This window comes from Pleurodeles waltl, chromosome 1_2 (genome assembly GCF_031143425.1).
Source record: "Pleurodeles waltl isolate 20211129_DDA chromosome 1_2, aPleWal1.hap1.20221129, whole genome shotgun sequence".
NCBI classification, from domain to species: domain Eukaryota; kingdom Metazoa; phylum Chordata; class Amphibia; order Caudata; family Salamandridae; genus Pleurodeles; species Pleurodeles waltl.
Genome location: NC_090437.1, coordinates 597,978,684 through 597,998,792, shown reverse-complemented (window position 1 = coordinate 597,998,792; position 20,109 = coordinate 597,978,684). Strand labels below are relative to the sequence as shown.

The following is a 20,109-nucleotide window of genomic DNA, read 5'->3' as shown; positions in this document are numbered from 1 at the left end:
GCAATTAGTGTTAAAGTTATAAGTGTGAAAATAGTTATATATTGTTCTGCAGTATACCACAGTGCATGCAGATAAGACGACAATGTATGTTTGGCTAATGGATGTATTTACAAAATGTAAAAGGAAGCCATGTAGTTTTCAACAAACTTTGGCTGCATTTTAGTTGAGGGCTTTGGATTTAGTAAGTCGCTGGATTTCTTGTTTTCCCCAAACCTATTACCAGTTTATTAACGTGGTAATGGGTAGTGAAATGTATTTTCATTTTTCTATACATTTTTAAAACAGTTTATGGAGAACCACGCTAGAACCTACAAAGTACAGCAGTAGTTACATGAAATAATACAATATACAGTAAAAATTATAAACACTGTAGTACACGGAGTAAAATATAGTGTACTGCAGAGTATGTATAATTTAACAGATCTATTTTATTTTTTAAATGATTGGCTGCCACCACTTCAACCAGAAAGTGGTGGCAGAAATCTTGGGACTCTTATTCGGCTGAGTCCCAAGAAGAAAAAACACAAGAGGGTAGAAATACCTGACCCCTCCTAGGCCTGGTGGTGGGGTTAAACAGAAGGCAAAAACATTTTATTAAAACAAAAAAAAAATCCAGTAACTCTGTGGAAGATCCACAGGATTTGTTTTTATTACAACACTTGCTTTGGTTTGGCACCCAAGGTGAGAGGTGTTTCAAAAATACTTTGTGGGGAGGGGGATGCCTGTGGTCCCCCACCCCTCTCTGGGACAATTGGCGACCAAACTCCACCCCCCCCACCCAAAAGCTCCCCCCCCCCCCCCCCCCAGGCCCAGCTGTGGGAAAAAAGGGGGGGGGGGATGGGCCCACGCAGCATCCCCCTCCTTGGGACATTTACAGTCCCAGGAACCCCAATCCCAAGGGCCAGGCATTGCAGACAAATGGGAGGATAGCACTGCAGCCCCCTCCCAGAGCCAATAATGACCCTGGGAACCCCATCCCCAGTGCCAGCTCAGTCCCGGGTTGTCCACTCCCAAAACATAGTGGTGGAAACCTGTGTTTAAAAGCGGAAGCCTACTTTAAGTCTGCTCCCATCGGACGGGAGCATGAAAAATGCACCAGCCCGCTGGGAGCAGAGTTTTCTTCTGTTTCCATGTCCACACTTAAGCGGGCAGGGAAACAGATAAAAACAAATTGCTCCCACCAGCAGGAATTTTTATCTGTTCCCTGCAGGCGGGAGCAATTCTGGCTCCCCCTGCAGCCCCACAAAGGATGCAGTGGATGCCCTGCAGGGCACGCACCCACCCTTTATTAACCACACCATGAGGGATGAGGTCCTTGAGGCAGAAATTAGCCAAGGGTGGAAGGCCAAGCAGCACCTGTCCCTAATTAGACGGGCTCTGGGGGATGGGGTCCCCAGGGCCGAAATCGGACCAGGGAGGGGGGGCTGCGCTCCCCCCTTCCCATTTAGAATGTGGTGGAGACCCCAGGAGTTGGGGTCCCTGGGTCCATACACAGCTCGGGTGAAGAGAGCCATGTACCCCTCCCCTAATAGAAGGTGGTGGACCTAGAGGATGGGGTCCCTGGGGCTGCAGTCGGCCATTTCATTTTGTCCCACAACAGCAAGTAGACAAATTTCTGTAAATAATTTACTATAGTGAACTGTTATCTCTTCATGCTCTCTAAAATATATGGACCACTACAATTCATGTGTCCAGAGCCATGCTTTATATATAGCATTTATAAATTAATTAAAAATTGTCTTTCTAGATCTAAACCACAATCTAAAAAAAATGGTGAAGTAAAAGTAGGCGATTAAAAGCATGCCCCAAATGTTCTCCTATGGAAGTCATGCTAACCCATATATTAAAGTCACAGTTTTCCAAAATGCTACACTCCAGGCTTTGGAGAGATTCTATGTCTGGACTAGAGGCTCTGATTATGCTTCTCTTTATTTTATTACAATTTTTAGCAGCAAAACATAGTAAAGCAAAACAAAAACTACAATACCCATGTATCACATAATACATGTCCTAATCGCAGCTCAGAAGCCCATATAAAAATGACATGCCACCATACTGCGTCCTCTTCCTTTGCTGCTGCACAGCCAGATAAGTACTTTCATACAGATGTGTGATTTTGGATGTTTCATTGTGTCGAGTAACTCATTCTTTTCATGATCATATGTTCAAGATGCCATTGGCACATCAGCGATGCGATTCAGCACGCTTCTCTACAGTTTTACACATCTCCAGACGTGTGTTTGTTTTAGCGTGCAGCATTTCCAGCCACCGTGTACTGCCTTTTATGGAGCAGACGCACTCGCTTCGTTAAGCGCAGTCCTATTTTGCTTTCCGAGGCAGGAATTCAACACGCTTGTGCAGAGTGCGCCAGCAACGATCGGAAAGCTTCTTCCCTCATGTTCGCATCTGCAACAGGCTCATTCTTTTTTTTTTTTTATATATCAGGCACCAATTTCCTTGGTACCCTTACTGATGCCCTGCTTGCTGTGAGCACAGGGTTGTAAAATAGAGCTAGACCTTTGCCTAGCATGTATCCAGGCAGCTCCCTCCACACCTTACCTTAGGCACATCACGTCTTGTGTGGCAGGGGTTACACTCCCCCACAACCCCACCCCACCCTAATCTCTCTTGCTCGTTTTTTCTTCAAAAAAATTTACCTTACTAGAGAATGACTCAGTGGGACCCTTATGGGGCAGATGGGGGAATTTCCCCCAGACGATACCAACAACCAGTTAGAAATTATCTGGTGGAGGCTTCAGACTGCTGCGATCATTAAGCAATGCCCTTGTCCGGGCTTTGGGTCCATTTACTGCCCACCACCAAGGTTAATTCCCTAGGCACCCGGCATCTGAAAAGGAACCAACCCAGCCGGGTAAGGGCAAATCAGTGGCTAAAGCCCAGACAGAAGTTCATGCTGAAGCCTTTGACAAACTATGCCACAAGAGGGCCAATGAACATGATTGTAACACTCATCAGCCTGATTCTTCCCCATCTCACCCTTCGACTAAATCTCAGGATTCTGATACTTCATATCAAAAGTGATGATGCAGACAGGCCAGGACCCAGTTAAGAGAAACAAGTGTCTCCACCTAAACCCCCTAAAGTGCTTACTTTTGATCGAACTGAGACTATTCATCCCAGGGCCTCTAATTTGACACCTCATCCTGAGGTAGCAAAATGTGTACCACCTCACCTGCGGTACAGCTTAGTCAAGGAAGATCAAGCTCACCTAAGGGCTGAATGCCATCAACCTGATTTACAGGGAAAGGTTGCTGATACGCCATCATGGTCAGATTCATGAAGAAATATGCAAAGTACCCCAAGAAGGGCCCTGATAGGGCTTGGCGTAATTGCCAAGATAAACTACTGGACATGGCTGGTCCTTTAATTTAGATTCTATAATTAGCTTATCACACCAAGGACTCCAATTCCTCAATAGATACTGATATTTTTATTGGTTGAGCACAGAGAGCTATCTGCCAACTTGGAAATACCAACTGTGCTATATCTTCAGAGTGTCGGAGATCGATCCTTATGCAGATCGAGCCAAAACTCAATGATTTGTCCACCTCAGAGGATGGTCCTGTAGCAGAAGGACAGCTGTCTGCAGGTCCCTCTGTAAAAGAACTTGCAAAATTCTGCTCTACTTACTCCACTATTGATAAGGCACAAATGTCTCTCAAAAAGGTATTTACGAAAGGCCTTTTTAGAAGGGCTGGGCACTATGGAGGGCACCAGTCAGGCAGAGGTTCCTTCCAAGGGTCTCAACAAAGATTCTACCCATGGGGTAGAGGTGGCTGGTATGGAGAATCCCCAGAATCCACCTTCTACCCTGCACATTCGAGGGGGATGTCCTCGCTTCCGGCAGAGTTGACAAGGAGCAATCCAAGACACAGGATATTGAGGTAAGACTCCCCCCACCTTCCACCCCCTCCTTCTCTCCCCCGACCCAAAAAAGAATCTCTCTGAAAAGGGAGTATGTTCTCACACAATTGGAAACAAATGACTGGTGACCCTTGGGTCTTAAGAGACTACTTAACGTTTCAAACTGGAATTTTACGGTACTCCTATTCAACTGAACCCGCCAAAACAAAAGTATTTTTCCCCAGATAGAAGAGTCTTTTATATACTCAGAAATCCAATCACTGTTAAAGAGAATGGAGCAGTGTCTCTTACCATTCCTCAACCCAAAGGCTTCATCAGCCCCATTTTCCTCGCGGAGAACAAAAGGGGTGGACACCATCTAGTTCTGAATCTCAAAGAATTGAACCTCTGGGTTTTGTACAGGCATTTCAACATAGAGGGAATTCATATGTTAAGGGATATTCTGCTAGAAGGTCTGACTGCGCCTCAAATATGTTTATCTGTCCATTCCCGTTTTCCCTCTACAGAGGGAATTTCTGTAGTTCAGGTGGCAAGACCAAATTCTGGAATTCAAAGCTCTCCCTTTTGGGCTGTCAGGAGCCACATGGTGCTTCACCAAACTGATGTAACCCGTGGTGGAGTCACTCAGATCCCGTAGAGTTCATCTAATAATTTATCTAGAGGATCTTCTGTGGATGGCACACGATACGCAATCTCTCCTGAGTCATCTCTTTTGGACCACCCACCTTCTTCAGAGCTTGAGATTAATCATCAATTCCCAGAAATCCCTGCTGCTCCCTCACAGCACATCGAAATTCCTGGGATTTCAGATAAATTCAGTTCCGACCCACTTGATTCTCCTCTCTCAACAGATTTGCAACATCAAGAGGGAGTTGAGGTCTGCATTATCTAAATAAACTATCACTGAGGTCGAACTCCAAGATTGTGGACCTTCTGTCTGAATCGTTAATTCAGGCCATTTTTTCTGGGACCCTCCATTACAGAACTCTTCAGTGGCTAAAAATTCAGCACCTATCGAAGGTTCTAGCTTATTTCGGAAACAGAGCTCAGCCATGGTTCCAGGTAGCCCTCGTGCTAGCATGTTCTCCTCTGATTCTCATTCTTTCCTGCCTAGATCTGCTGTTGAACTCAGATGGTCTGCTTTATCCTTTAATCCTCTCAGGGCACCTTTGGTTGATGGCCTGGATGCTTTAGGGAAAGATGGAATACCCCAGGTATTTTGCAGCAGGCTGCTGACTTCCTCAGGCAAGCATGGGCACGTGGTGCCAACAGATGTTATGCCTCAGCTTGGAGGAGATGGGATAGTTGGTGTAACAAGCAGGATTTGGATCCCGTTTCGGGGGGGGGGGGGAGGGGGGGGGGGGGGGGGAGTCCCTTGCATGATAAGTCAACTTTCTGTACTAACTTTATCAGGCTTGGCTTATAGGATGGTGATTTTAGATCCACAATTTCAGCTGGTCATCTTCCAGTGGACAGTAAACTGGTGGGTGAACACCCTATGATTTGCAAAGTAATCAAGGGTATTTGCATGTCAAACTTTCAACCTAACTACTTGTCCCTCTGGGATGTTAAATATAGTGCTCAAATGATTGCAGAAATGGCCAACAAATAATACCCCTTGTGTAAACAAATCTCGGCTAATCTGACTGTGTTACTCCGTTTGATCTCATGTAAGAGTATCAGATGTACATACTCAGGACCACTCAGGCAGAGTTTATTTACCGCAAGGTATGACGTTTAATATTACTAGACAAACGAATTATAATTGCAGGTCAGTAACCTATTTAATTTTTTCCAGAGAATCCTCAACCGTTTTTGTTCAATGTTTGAAGTTCTATGAAGCAGTTACTTGTCTCAATTCTCAAGAGTAGGAGTGGTCAACTGCCTATTGCCCTTCAGAAACCCTTTCGACCTATATCAGTGGATACCTTAGCCTGATGGATGAGATGGTTGTTGGCTTAAGCTGGTATCGATATCTCTGTTTTTGGAGCGCGTTCAATCAGGTGGGCCATGGCGTCAAAATCATATGCCTTAGGGTCTTGTTAGGAAGACATAATGAATGTAGCAGACTGGTCATCTGAGTCTATATTTCGCAAATTCTATTATAAACCTATTTTTGATGTAGTGTCTGTGGTGGTGACGCAGCTTTGAACAAACATGATCAGAGCCTCCAGTCCGGACATAGAATAAAAAAAAAATTCTAGCTTACGCATCAAGATTTTTCAATTTTATTAAGGACACGGAGGCAAGGAATATCCTACTATATATTTGTATCAACTGTTGTTGTAAATATGAATGTAGATCATATATATATATATATCTATATATATAGAGAGAGAGAGAGTTTATATTATGCAGTATATGGAATTTTTGGTTTTGAACATCTTTCTACAGTGCATGATTTCTGTTTTAGGAGATTACCAGAAAAATGGTTGAAGTTCTTCATAAAGACTGGATCCAAGTTTTTCATGGGAAGGAGTCCTGTTGACTGTAACCTTCTACATCCAGGAAAGGCTTTTCTCGGAAGCCCCATCCACTCTCCGGTTGAGCTGGTGGTCTTCCTTGACAGAAAATAGTTGTGAAGTTTACATGTCCACTTTTGGATAGGTTTGGACTGTCGGCGACTAGAAGTTCAACTGACTGCAATTTTCGTACTTCTGGAACTGTTAACAAATAAAGAGAACACAATAGGGTGGCATGATGCATTTATATGGGATATTGGCCTGTGATTGGGGCATGCGACGTGTGTATTATGTGATACATGGGTATTGTCATTTTTATTTCACTTTACTATTAAAGGCTGTTAAAAAGTGTAGTAAAACAAAGAAGCATAATCCTCACCTCCGTGCCCTTAACAGAATCAAAAATTCTTGACATGTAAGCTAGAAAAAATGTTACTGGTGCTCTAACACCCAGCATGTGTGTTTTTCCCTGCATAGAAAATATTCTGAGAAATGCCTTCGTCCAACAAGGTCAATAAATATGGTAGTAGCAGGAGTTGCTTCCCATACAAAAAGTTTGTTTGACATTTTTTGTGGTGCAAATATACACGTTGGTGAGAAAGCAGCCTTCAATGTTTTGTGAAGTGCCAGTTAAAGATTTCAATTTATGCTACACTGTAGGAGTTCAGCCCACTAAAAGTAACAAGCACTACTGCCTTCAGCATCTGTTTGCTATTGCCAGACAGTGTGGGATACTATTTTTCCTGGTTGGCCAAAGGAATCGCCATGTGCATAAACGAATCTGCCATTAAAAGCAGTGTACTGCCATGGAATATGTCTAAGCTATTCACTGCATTTTCCCAAAGAATGGCATCAATGTGAACACACCACCAAAAACCTCAACATTTACAGTAGATCCTGTCACATAGTGGAGCCTTTTGCACAAGTTACTCAAGTGTCAATTCTCTAAAACCTTTTGATCCCAGTTTGCTCACACCAAGGATGCGCTGTTAATTTTTCTTGCTGTATTTATAAGAAAATCTCTGCTGCTTCATATATAGGCATTAGTAACAAACTAATGTAGAGAACTTGTTTTGGTGTTTAATATAGTACCTTGGGGAAAAAGATTTGTTTTAAGACCTGACAAACTCAACAGGAAGCAGTCAGCACAGGTAACCTCAAGAAATGTTAAGTGGGCCTACCAGTAAGAAATCAATTTCTAACGAAACTCTTGGCAAGGCATACTGCTGTTAATTGTTTATTTAAAGCCAGTGAAGAAGAAAAGTGCAAACAGTGGTCTGCACTACCAAGACATGACAGAAAATGCAAATACAACTGCATTGAAAAAAAGAAAAAAAACAACTGCATTTGTTATACGCAATGTAAGATGCAGAGTCCAAAGGAATTGACAATATAATTAGTCACATGCATCTAAAAGGAGTGAAAACTCCCATATTTGTTTCATATTTGATTTGTGGCAAATAGATTAGTCTGATCAGTGTCCGTGCATCAGAAAATCCACCAGCCTTCAAGAGATTAACCTTGATTGTATCTTGAGAGAGCTCAAGCAAAAAAGCAAGAGACAGTCCTGATTATAAATGAGACCCAAGAGGGTGGAAGGGAACTCAACCTTTATGTTACATCAGAAATGTACTACTTCCGTCTCATACAAACCTTTATCAGCAACTAGTTATTTGTGGGTATATGCAGATCAGGAGCGTGGAATTCATATAGCCTGATGCCCAGGAGATATTGTTTGGGGTTAAGGACAACAGGTTTTCAAGCATATTTTGTCCTTGGGACAAGTAGGCCCAACCACCCGCAGCACAAACCCTTTGAGTGCCAATTTACAGTACCACATTAAAGAGCAGGGACAGAAACTGGCTGCATTTGAGATAACATGTCTATATTTTAATGTTGTTCAGAAATAGTATTTAAGGTTCATTAATGCAAAGCCTTTATTATTAGGGTAAGTGTTCTAAATAAATGTTGTACACTCGGACTGCGCTACTGACAGAGGTTCCAGTAAAACAACATGTGCACACATTTGAAGAGTTTAAAATATGAGGCTCTGTATAATGCTCCCAGAATGCTCTATGATTAAATGCAAATGTTTGCAGAAGCTTGAATGCAAGATCAATGGTTTGTTTCCAAAATAAAATTCACAAAAAAATGCAACCAGGAAAAAATATATATATGTTTCGCTAAGCTGCTGTGAAACTTACGTACCATTTCTTTGAAGCATCATTCAGTAAAATGTAAACGTAATATTCATAATAATGGAAAGTCAGTATAAGCAGTTTCAACAAGAGTATGGGAAACGAATATAAACAAGCACTGGAAAAGCCAATAGCTCCATCATTGGCAGACAGTCTTTTGGTTTTGTCAATGTGTGTCTGTTTCCACATGGCTTTTGTAAAACTTAAATGCTGTGGAAGCTGCTGTCACAAATATTAGGAAAAATATTTTTGGATCACAATAAGGACACACTGCGACACTAGCTCCTGGCACCGAACAAAACTATTTTCTGTGTTGGTGTGTTCCTTGTGTGAGAGAAGATTGCAATCATTGTAATATAAGATGAACTTGTAGAGCATGGAACTTGTTATGTGTGAGTGAATCTAGGCATTGAGTAGAAGCGGGTTCTACAAGTAGGTTCAGTCACAGTGAAGCCAGCCGATAGATGGATAGATATAATTTTAATTTAAAAAAAGGTGTTGTTGGACATCAGACCCAATTAGAGGCCCAATTCTTAAAGAATGTCACAAAAGTGCACCTATGATTTATGTTTTTACATTAATGTATATTTGCGTATTTCATTAATTCACAAGAATTTACAGAAGTAGACTAGGAAATCTTAGTCCTTGAAAGTATTTGTGAATGGTATTTTAGCATGAGCAAATGTGCAGGTGTAGATTTGATCATGCAAAAATCTGTTGAGCGTTTATAAGTTCACTTTCCCTTTAACCATTTTTTCCCCAACCCTGGAAGTTTTACTTCGGACCCTTGCCATGAGTATATTTCCAACCTTTCTCAGTATGTGAAATGATTAGAGAATAGCTAGTGAAAACCCTTAAAACATTAAAGTTAATAGGTGTGCAGAGACTAAAAAAGGCATTCCAACCTTGGAACTATTACTTACCACTACCTCCCGCCCCAGTATGCAGATAGGTGGCAAAATAAAGAAATTGATAGTATTCAAGTCCTACTATAGAACGAGCCCGAGCATAATCAGAAAGGCTATTATCAAAGCTCCAATAATAGATTGCTGCAATAACTTGTCACCACACTATATAGCACCAAAGGGACAAGTAGATTTCTTTACAGGAAAAGTACACTTATGAAACAACATGTCCCAGGGGCAAGTAGATATTTTATTAAATTCAACACCCCTGCAGATGCTAACTGGGAGCCGTTTACTCTTTCCAATTCTGCTATCAGATACTACTGATTCAGTCTTGCATCCATTTACGGATTGTCCTCTGTACACTTGCCCACATGAAGGCATTCATCATCCAACCTCTTCTCCCAGGCAGCCTTGTACTGGGGCTCACTTTGCTCCAACGCACTCTGGGGTGGTCCTTATAACCTTCCCACATCCACCTTACATCTTCCCTAACTTCATCAAGGCATCCATCTGCCTAGAGCTGTAACAGAGTGCATGTCATTCACCCTGATACTTTCAGCACAGCTTTGAAAATGTGACACATTTACATTCAAAAGTAAGTTTGACCACCAAACTAAGTTCAGTACCCTCGGAAAACAAAACAGGACCATCTTCAAGTATTTTCCAGTTAGGTTCATGCCTAAACACTTATTTCCTTTCATGCATGTACATTTTTCTGGCACTAATTCATAGTCCTCCGCCCTTTGTGTAGAAACAAACGCTAAATTCCTTTACAAAAGCATAAATATTCATCCACCCGGTTAGAAATGGGGTCTCTAGGTGGCAGTCGGTTTGCACCCTGTCCAAGTAGGGACCATCACTCTATTCAGGATAAGGGAGATACCCAGATAACCCTTGCACACTCCCATGGTATCTTGGCACGAGCAGTCAGGCTTATCTCAGAAGCTATGTGTAAGGCATTTGCACATAACACACAGCAATACAGTGAAAACACTACAAAAGGACACCACATCAGTTTAAGAAAAATAGCCAATATTTATCTGTGTAAAACAAGACCAAAACAACAAAAACCCAACATACAGTGCTAAAGATATTTTGTAAAACTACAGTTCCTTGAAGTCGATAGCACCATCTGGGGCTATCACGGCGTCGTGATCAACAAAAACAACAGTTCAGGCCGGCTACGGCGTTGTGGGCCAGCTATGGTGTTGAGGAGACCCGCAAACAGTACCTTGGATTTGCACGGTGTCGTGATCCTCACGATAAGCTCCGGAGAGTGGCATCGGATCTGGAGTCTGTGTGGGAGTAGACAGGCCTTTGAAGTCACACACGTGGCAGATCGAACTCCAAGCTGATGAAGTCAGGAGCACTAGCGTGGATGGCGACGGGGCTGCGATGCAAAGTGGGATGATGCAACATACGGTGCCCAGAGGTCACAGTGTAGGCAGCAGTGTCGTTGAGACCAGGGCTGCGATGTGAGGCAGGGCGGTGCGATGTGCGGTGACCACAGGTCACAGTGCAGGCAGCAGCGGTCATTGCTGAAGCGCTGTCATTGGTAGCGCCAAGCCAGTGGTGCAGGACTGGACAGTGCTTTGTGACCCTCACAAGCAGTGTCCACAGGCCACGGCTCAGGTAGGGATGCCTGGTAACGACATTGGAGTCGAAGGTGCTGAAGTCGGTGGACCGGGGCTGCGGTGCGGGACGAGACGTTGCTTTGTGCTCCTCACGAGCAGTGTCCACAGGCCATGGTGCAGGCAGCGGCATGGTCGTCATCAGGAGCAGCGCCGTCAGAGATGCCCAGGCTGCGGTGTGAGCAGGTGATGCCAGAGTGCGGGGCCCACAAGTCACAGTGCAAGCAGCGGCTCGGTGAAGTCGTCCAATGAAGGCATCGGTGAGACCAGGGTCGCGGTGTGAAGCGGGCAGTGTGAATCCATGCGGTGTCGGCACATCACAGTGCAGGCCAGCAGCGTCGTTGGCGGCGTTGTGTGGTTTTTCTTCTGCTGCAGCACAAAACCACAGTTCCCAGTGCTGTAGGCAGATGAAACTGAAGTCTTTGATATCCATGAGACTTCAAACAGGAGGCAAGCTCTACTCCAAGCCCTTGGAGAACTTTCTCAAGTAGGATACACAGCAAAGTTCACCCTTTGCACTCTTTTCAGACAGGGGCAGCAACTGCAGGCCAGTTCAGCACAGTAAAGGGACAGTACTCCTCCAGCTCTTTAGCTCTTCTCCTTGCACAGGTTCCTCTTGATTCCAGAAAGAGTCTAAAAGTCTGGAATTTTGGGTCGTCTTCCTATACCCTGTTCTGCCTTTGAAGTTGGCAAACTTCAAAGCAGAGACTCAAGTGTTTGCAAGCTCCTTCCTTGTCTAGCCCAGGCCCGAAACACACCAGGGGGTTGGAGACTGCCTTGTGTGAGAGCAGGCACCATCCTTTCAGGTGTAAGCGACCACTCCTCCCTTCACTCTAGCTCAGATGGCTCATCAAGATATGCAGGTTACATCTCAGCTCCATTTGTGTCACTGTCTGGGGGAGAGGGGTGAACAGCCCAACTGTTAAACTGACCCAGACGGGGAATCCACAAACAGGTAAAGTCACAGAATAGTTTAAGCAAGAAAATGTCTACTTTCTAAAAGTGGCATTTTCAAACTCACATTCTAAAAACCAACTTCACTAAAATATGTTTTTTTTAAATTGTGAGTTCAGAGACCCCATACTCCATATTCTTATCTGCCCTCAAAAGGAATCTGCGTTTTAAAGTTATGTAAAGGTGGCCCCCATGTTAACCTATGAGGGAGCTAGGCCTTGCAACAGTGAAACACGATTTTGGCAGTATTTCACTGTTAGGAGATGTAAAACACACCAGTACATGCCCTACGTTTTAAATACACTGCATCCTGCCCATGGGGTGACCTAGCGCCTATCTTAAGGGTGCCTTACATGTACCAAAAGGGAAGGTTTGGGCCAGGCAAGTGGGTACACCTGCCAGGTCGAATTGGCAGTTTAAAACTGCACACACAGACACTGCAGTGGCAGGTCTGAGTCATGTTTACAGGGCAACTTATGAGGGTGGCACAATCAGTGCTGCAGGCACACTAGTAGCATTTGATTTACAGGCCCTGGGCACTTCTGGTGCACTTTACTAGGGACTAACCAGTAAATCAAATATGCCAATCGTGGATAAACCAAATCAACAGTACAATTTACCTAGAGAGCACTTGCACTCTAGCACTGATTAGCAGTGGTAAAGTGTGCAGAGACGACAAACCAGCAAAAAACAGACCTGAAAAAAAAAATAGAAGGCAAAAAGTTTGGGGATAACCCTGCAACAAGGGCCATTATCAACACACCCTATCTGACTCAAGTACAATGAGTCCCCATTTCTCGGGGGGGGGGGGGCAAGAGGGGGGAATATTACACCTCAACGAACAGGCACTACTTCCATGTGGCTCCACAATAAGCGGGTATCACCACTTAACAATAAAAGGGTACCTCAACCCACGTTAGGGTGCAACATTTCTCACACCAACAGCACACAATTCCTTTATCCTAAGCCTGCCCCAATTCCCCATATTCCAGTACAGCAACCTATTGCCTGCTCCTGCCCCAGTTGTGTCTAGCACAAGATTCTCCAACCCTTTATGTAAAAAAGCTATTCATGTTAGTAATGTCAGCCATGCACAGCCGAACATATTGCAGGTCAGCAGTCTAGCTGCTGACCAACTGGAACTTCCTGGCCTTACAGAAAGAGGAAAGGGCCAGTGGAGTGGTCTGGACGAGCACGAGCAAAGATGTGAGCTCCTTATGGGTATACCATGTACAAACTATTGAGAGTAACTTTAAATGTAGGAAGATTCATCACCCTTTGCTTCCTTGCTTTATTGAGAAATAAGGCTGTAGTTTGTGCCGGCAAATAAGAGGGAAGATTGCACAGTGTTCAATGAAAATCACTGTGAGCTACTAACGATCCTGAAGTTGTAATAATGACCACATCACGCAAGATTACGTTAGTGGTCATATGAAAGATTAACAGCAGTGATCACTTCAGTTCATCAGGTACGGTTGCCAGCAGTAATGTAAAACAATGCTGTTAATGTGGAATGCCTCTACGCAAGTAATACAGAATGACAACAGCTGGAATGCCCCCTGCACCTAGATGATGACGTTCCCTAATGCCGCATGGTTTATCAGTTTCAGTGCTGAATATGTTTATATTGGTTAACCTATCACTAGGGGTGTACTAGTCTAGGTAAATCAGTAAAAGTTGATTAACATCAACAAACTTGTTTAACATCAGTGCCACTTGATTGATGTGCTTCTCCATGTTCTGCCGAGGTGGTAATGGAGAGGGGATGGCTCGCAGACTATTCAAAAGACGTGCATTTCTTTCCACAGTATACAAACCAAAAGGTATAGGCGAAAAAAAAACATGTATTATTTTCGTATACATGTAAACACAGAAATCCCAAACTAACCGAAAACTCAAAGTTGGAACTGTAGCCAACTATTGCAGCCTATGGACCCAACAAAGCGGCTTCAGCTCCCTGAAAAAGTAATGCATGTCACAGAAAGATTCGGATTCCCTTGATGACGTTACGTGTTCGCACATATTTATGGTTTCGTAATTAACAGGAAGAGTAATAAATAAACAAAATAATGCATTAAAATATTTTCGTTTACTCGCAATTATAAGGGTTAAAATTGAAGAACACCGAGGTTGTGCATGTCACGTGCAGAAACACGGGCGTACTTACAAACTGCTAAACATGCTTGGTAATTAAGACAATCCAAGAAGTAGGAGGTGCAGTTCGGAGAATTGGAACAACACATATCAGCCTCGTTTCCGCGATAAATCTTAAACATCGGGGACTGTCAAATTTTCTTAAACCTTGGCAGGGAGGTATGAAAGTGCCAATGGGACGATGAGACATTCATGGAATGGATTAAAAGCGCAGCTGATAATTGCCACTTCTGGAGAGCCCAGTCTACGAACACGGGATCTGTCAGTGCTCCCCGAAAGGTTTGAGGTGCACTAGGTTCAGAAGTGCAAATGGGCCAACCAGTTCCCGGCCTGCATCGCAAACGAGATAGGTCGATTACAGCAGCATTTACGGTGAACGGCCTTGCTGGAGCTCAGGCAGCATTAGGCTCAGATCAAGCCACGCCAGCTGTTTAGTCAAAAAAACTGAGTGAAAAAGTGACGGAGTCTCGTACAAATGTTGAGCGCATAATAAGAGCCCCACGCGGGCGCACCTCCCTTAGTGCGAAGCACCACAAAGGAGAAGAGCCCATGGGCCAACACCAGAATGCACAAACTGCAAGACCCAGTGGCCTGCGGAGAAATGCTCCAATCTGTCCACACTAAGTCAGTCATTCTTAACAGACTTCCTTGGCAGACCCACCTACAAACAACAATAAAATCTCATACCCAACACACCTTTCCACTTCCCTTGCTTCTACACGTACTGGTAGCCAACTTGCATCTAAACCACCCCAGAACAGGCTCCCACAGTACACACGCCCCTTACCGATGACTGTCCCGCGCCGCTAAATAGAACGGTAAGTACATGCACCCACAACCAGCATCCTCCTGTGCCCCTCCCTCCAAGGCCGATGCACTGCTCACCAGGACCGTAGAACTTGCTGCCCTTGGTCACGTCGAAGACCTTCCCGTTGACAGCCAGTAGGATGCGGCGCTCTACCGGTGGGGCAGAGGACCCTTCAGCTCCGATGTCGTCCTCTACACAGGGCCCACCCCCGTACTGCCGCAGCTGCTGCAGAGTAAAGTCCCGGCGTTTCATGCGGGGCAGGGCGGGGGCCTCACCCTCGGTGCCCTCTCCTGGGCCGTCCCGCCGACCGCTCCAATGCTGCCACAAGCGCCAGGCTCCAAACACCAGCAAGCCGAGCAACGCCACGTTCACCAGCACCCCGCTGACCACCAGCATTGGCCCTACCCCCTCCTCCTCGACAGGCGGCATTGGCTCGCCTCCCAGCTCATCCGCCGAGAGAGAGGCAGCCTCCTCCGCTGCACCCGCCATCTCCGCCGCACACACCCGGCAGACACGCAGACCCGAGCCCACGCGAGGCCCACTGCGCAGCCGCGCGACTCCCCAACAGCCGACGATCCAGCACAGGCGCGCTAGCACTGGGGAGGCCGCGTGCAAGCTCAGCACGCTCTCAAGGAGGGCGTGGGGTGTCGGCTCTAGCGATCCAGGAGGCTCAAGCCGTCGTCTAGCGCCACTCAATTAGCGCGCGACAATGGGGGTCACGCATGCGCTGGATGCAACGGTGGCGCCTACAGTGTTTGACAGTCCGCACCGTAGAGCTGTCGTGGAAATCAGAAAGAGAAACTAGAGCGGTCACTGGTGCTTCCCTTGCTTGGTACGTGCCTACGCTTCAGCGGCCATTTTAGGATGGGAAATATTAACGTTCATGGCACTCCGGGCAGAGCGGCGACGGTAGCTGAGCTGTAGAGAACGAGTAGTTAGTGCCATAGTTAGGTGTGTACTGAGACCTTACAATTTGGGAGTCTGGGCAATAGCTGCCAAGTTTCCTGGGTCCAGGTATGCTATGGTGCGCCAGTCCATTTTTTTCTTTGGATTCTGGGACTAGTCGTGTCCTTTTAAAATATGAAACAAACGAGTCTACAAGTCCTAACATTCAAAGAAAAATCCTGTGGATGGGGTAGGTAGCATGGCACGCGGGAAATGAGAAAGGTCGGAAGGGCGTATTCCACGCCCAATAATAAAAAAAAAGAACAGAAAACACAAGTTCTATGAGCAGCAGCCAGTTTTGTTCTTGTCGCACGCATTGTGCCCATTTTCCAGAGCCAAAAATATGTGAGAGCCATAAATAGCGTAATTTTATAAAATTCTTTAGTGTCCATACATTCTGAGAAAACAAAGTACTTTATTTGCAGTGTGACAAGATCGCGAAAAAAACATAATGGCTTTGCATTGTGTAAACATAACTTTAGTGAAGTATCAGTGCACTTTTTGACAGGTTAGCTGCCTCGAAAATGTACCGCTGGTGCAGTATGTCTCATCTGGGAATCGAGGCATGTGAAGGGCAACAAGATTGTGTTATGTTGTAGTTAGCGTGAATCTTTCGGTGCTGCCATCGTAATTACCTTGGCAATAGAATGTACTGGGGATTCTACGGAGGACAGTTGAGGATCGAGGGAAAGGAGACACCGGAGTCACTGTGAAGGGATTGCTGTTTATGCTGTTCTGGGTGGATGCAATAAAAAGACGTTAAATAGAAGAAAGAGTCTACGTGTCAACTGGCGACGAGCCGCATCCACCCTTCATCGGACCCACGTGATTTAGGTGAAATTGGAGCGCTGCGCATTTCGGACTGTATTCAGTGTTTCAGGACGACAGCTGATTGTCAACGACGTGCTTTGTTTTCCGACACACGCACGCACATTTTCTTAAGTCTACAGCCGTGTAGAATTGCAGCTGATCGTAACAGCTGAATGTTGGTAATGCACTTTGTTGAAATACACGCGCGCACCTCCCTAAGCCTTTTTGGTGGATACAGCTGACTGTGAACAAAGCGCATTTCTACAGACTAATACGCGCGCAGAATACAGCTATTTGTGTGTTTTCGGCTTTTGAGAATGGCAGCTGAGCAACGCGTTTTTTTTCATCAGAAATAGATGATGTGCTCTACTGAACACGCACGCACCTCGTACTCTTTTTTAAACCTTCTACGCCTATTGTCTTCATCTCTGACTGTTGCTGCCATATGCATAAATACTGTTATGATTATTACATTTTCAACAGCATAAACCTACTGTATCCTGGTGAATCCTGCTCTCACTGACATTCATGAAACATAGTTTTTACAGGAAGTTTCTTTACGACAGGAAATGAATATAGACTAGTGTGCTAACATAACAAGAACTTTGGCACATTCAGGAAGTACAACGAAGCACATTCAGGAAGTACAACAAAAGAATCTTTTACCTGAAAGTTTTATCTACATTTGATATCCTTTATTATTAACAATGACTCATCAGCCTCTCCTCAGCATGTCTCAGCCTCCACAATTCTTATCTGAACGAGGTGAACCAATTCTACCATGGAAAAAATGGATACATTTATTTGATTCATACTTAATTGGTATTGGTGGAGATACATTTTCCCCTGCAAGAAAACAAGGCATTCTATTACACAATTTAGGAGTTGAGGGACAAAATATTTATGACAGCCTTGATTTGATAACTGTTGGTACAGCTGAGGGTGAACCTAGAGATGTTTATGAAATGTCACTTATGATGCTCAAAAAACATTTTGGTGGTCGCATAAATGTTGTCATGGAAAGACACAAGTTTTTTTATGAGAGTGCAAGCTAAAGATGAAAGGGTTGGCAATTACATTGCTTCACTGAAGACGTTGGCTCAAACATGTGACTTTGCTGAACTCACGGACTCCTTAATACGTGACCAACTTGTGCGTTGTACTAACAACCTTAGGGTCGAAGAAAAACTACTAGCTAAGAACTCAACCTTGCAGGAAGCTCAGATCATCGCTGAGAGCATGGAACATCCCATTTTATGGGCCAAGGAGATGAAGGGTGCAGGTCATGGCATCCATGCTGAATCTGCACTTCCAGGTTCTTCTTGTGATTGTGTTCAGGAATGTGACTTTGTGCAGAAAGTGTCCAGTAAAGGAAAAATTAGTAATGAGACCGTAGAGAAAGGCAACGTCAGATGTTACAAGTGTGGCAATGTTGGTCATTTGGCTAATAACCCAAAATGCTTTGCTAGAAATGTAAATTGCAGAAATTGTGGAAAAAGGGGGCATTTAGCGAAAGTTTGCAAAAGTTCAAAAGTGAATATAGTCAGCGAGTCAACAAGTGCACAACAGATGATTTTGCATGTTGATTGTACCAATCAACAGTGCAGTGAAAATAAGTTAGTAATGCCAAGATGTAATATTGGTATTGATGGGAAAACTGTCCCAGTACTTGCTGATTCAGGATCCCCGTTTACGCTAATTGGGGACAAGAATTGGGAAAGGATCTTTGCAGGTGAAAAGATTGAACTAGTTCCACCTGACATCGATCCTATTGGATATGGTGGACAGAAAATTGATCTTATTGGTTACTCTGTGTTGACGATAGAATTTAAAGGGCGTGAAACAGTTGGAAAGGTTTACGTAGCAAAACGTGGCAACAATCAGTTGGGGTGGCGCCATCAAAGAGATTTAGGAATTGTTTTGAACCCTAATACTCCTGACCAGGTCCTTTCTGTTTCTAATTTGGGTGATGATGAAGAAATTGTAAGCAATTTCCCAGAGGTCTTTAATGATGGGCTTGGACTACTGAAAAACTTCAAACATAAAATCATATTAAAATCTAATGCCAGTCCGGCTGTATTCAAGGTGAGGAAGGTGCCTCATCTGATGTTGCAGCCCTTTCAAGAGGAGCTTGACAGATTACTAGGTTTGGGTGTTATAGAAGAGATTGAAGCCTCAGAGTGGTTAGCACCCATAGTTTTGGTTCCCAAAGATAATGGGAAAAAAATCAGATTATGTGTGGACCTTAGAGGTCTCAATCAATGCATTTGGGTAGACCGCCAGCCGTTGCCTAATATCAATGAGACTTTGACCATGTTAACTGGGGCTAATGTATTCAGTGTTTTGGATCTCTCTGCAGTGTATCATCAGATCCTGCTTGATGAAGATTCGAGACATCTTACTTCTTTTGTTACTCCTTTGGGGGCGTTCAGATATGTTAGAATGCCTTTTGGTTTGGCATCTGCTGCTGCTTGTTTTCAGAGAATTATGAAGGAAGTACTCAAAAATCTTGATTCTGTTTTGTTTTTCCAGGATGACATTCTTGTTTATGGCAAAGACACCGTCAAGCATGATACTATGCTTAGAGCTGTTCTTATGAGGTTGAGAGAGAATGGGTTGACTGTAAAGAAGGAGAAATGTAAGTTTAGAGTTGGAACTGTTTCTTTTCTTGGTCACACTATCTCTGGAGATGGTATCAAACCGAAGGTAGAGTTAGCGAAATCAATTATGTCAGTACCAATACCAGTAGATAAAGATCAAGTACGATCGTTTCTTGGTCTTGCAGAATACTACTCTAAATTTGTCAAGAATTTTGCGAGTATTGTGCAACCATTAAGAATGATCCTGAAGAAGGGTGTGAAGTATGAGTGGACTCCACAGTGTGAGGAGGCGTTTAATGCAGTGAAAAATGACATAGGAAAGATGCCCACCTTAGGCCATTTTGATGTTAAGCGCAAAACATTTTTATCCACTGATGCTAGCTTGAAAGGCCTTGGTGCAGTTCTCTCGCAACATGTAGATGGAGAAGAAAGAGTAGTGGCGTTTGCGTCACGTTCTCTCAAAAGTCAAGAAGAACGGTATTCTGTGATTGAGCGTGAAGCGTTGGCTTGCACTTGAGCTATAAATCATTTCAAATATTATTTATGGGGTTTACCCTTTGTACTCAGGAGTGATCACAAACCCTTAGTACAGTTGTTCACTTGCCGAAACATTGAGAGTACAACACCACGCATCAATCGCTGGGTGGAGAGCCTGTTAGACTTTAATTATTTGGTGGAGTATTATCCTGGAAAGAAGAATATTCCTGCTGATTTCCTGTCTAAACTACCAGTGGTTGATTGTAGCCTTATTGAG

The 20,109-nt window shown here is 44.2% G+C and overlaps 1 protein-coding gene across 1 annotated transcript in view; it reads right to left on the bottom strand.

Annotated features, from left to right (window-relative positions):
- The window catches only part of PGRMC2 (progesterone receptor membrane component 2), a 102,030-nt gene extending 86,273 nt beyond the window's left edge, over window positions 1-15,757 (bottom strand). The window contains exon 1 of the mRNA XM_069242294.1: window positions 15,078-15,757. Within this exon, the coding sequence (XP_069098395.1) occupies window positions 15,078-15,489 (412 nt within the window). The 5' untranslated portion in view covers window positions 15,490-15,757. The remainder of the gene's footprint in view (window positions 1-15,077) is intronic.
- Window positions 15,758-20,109: the final 4,352 nt, after the last annotated feature.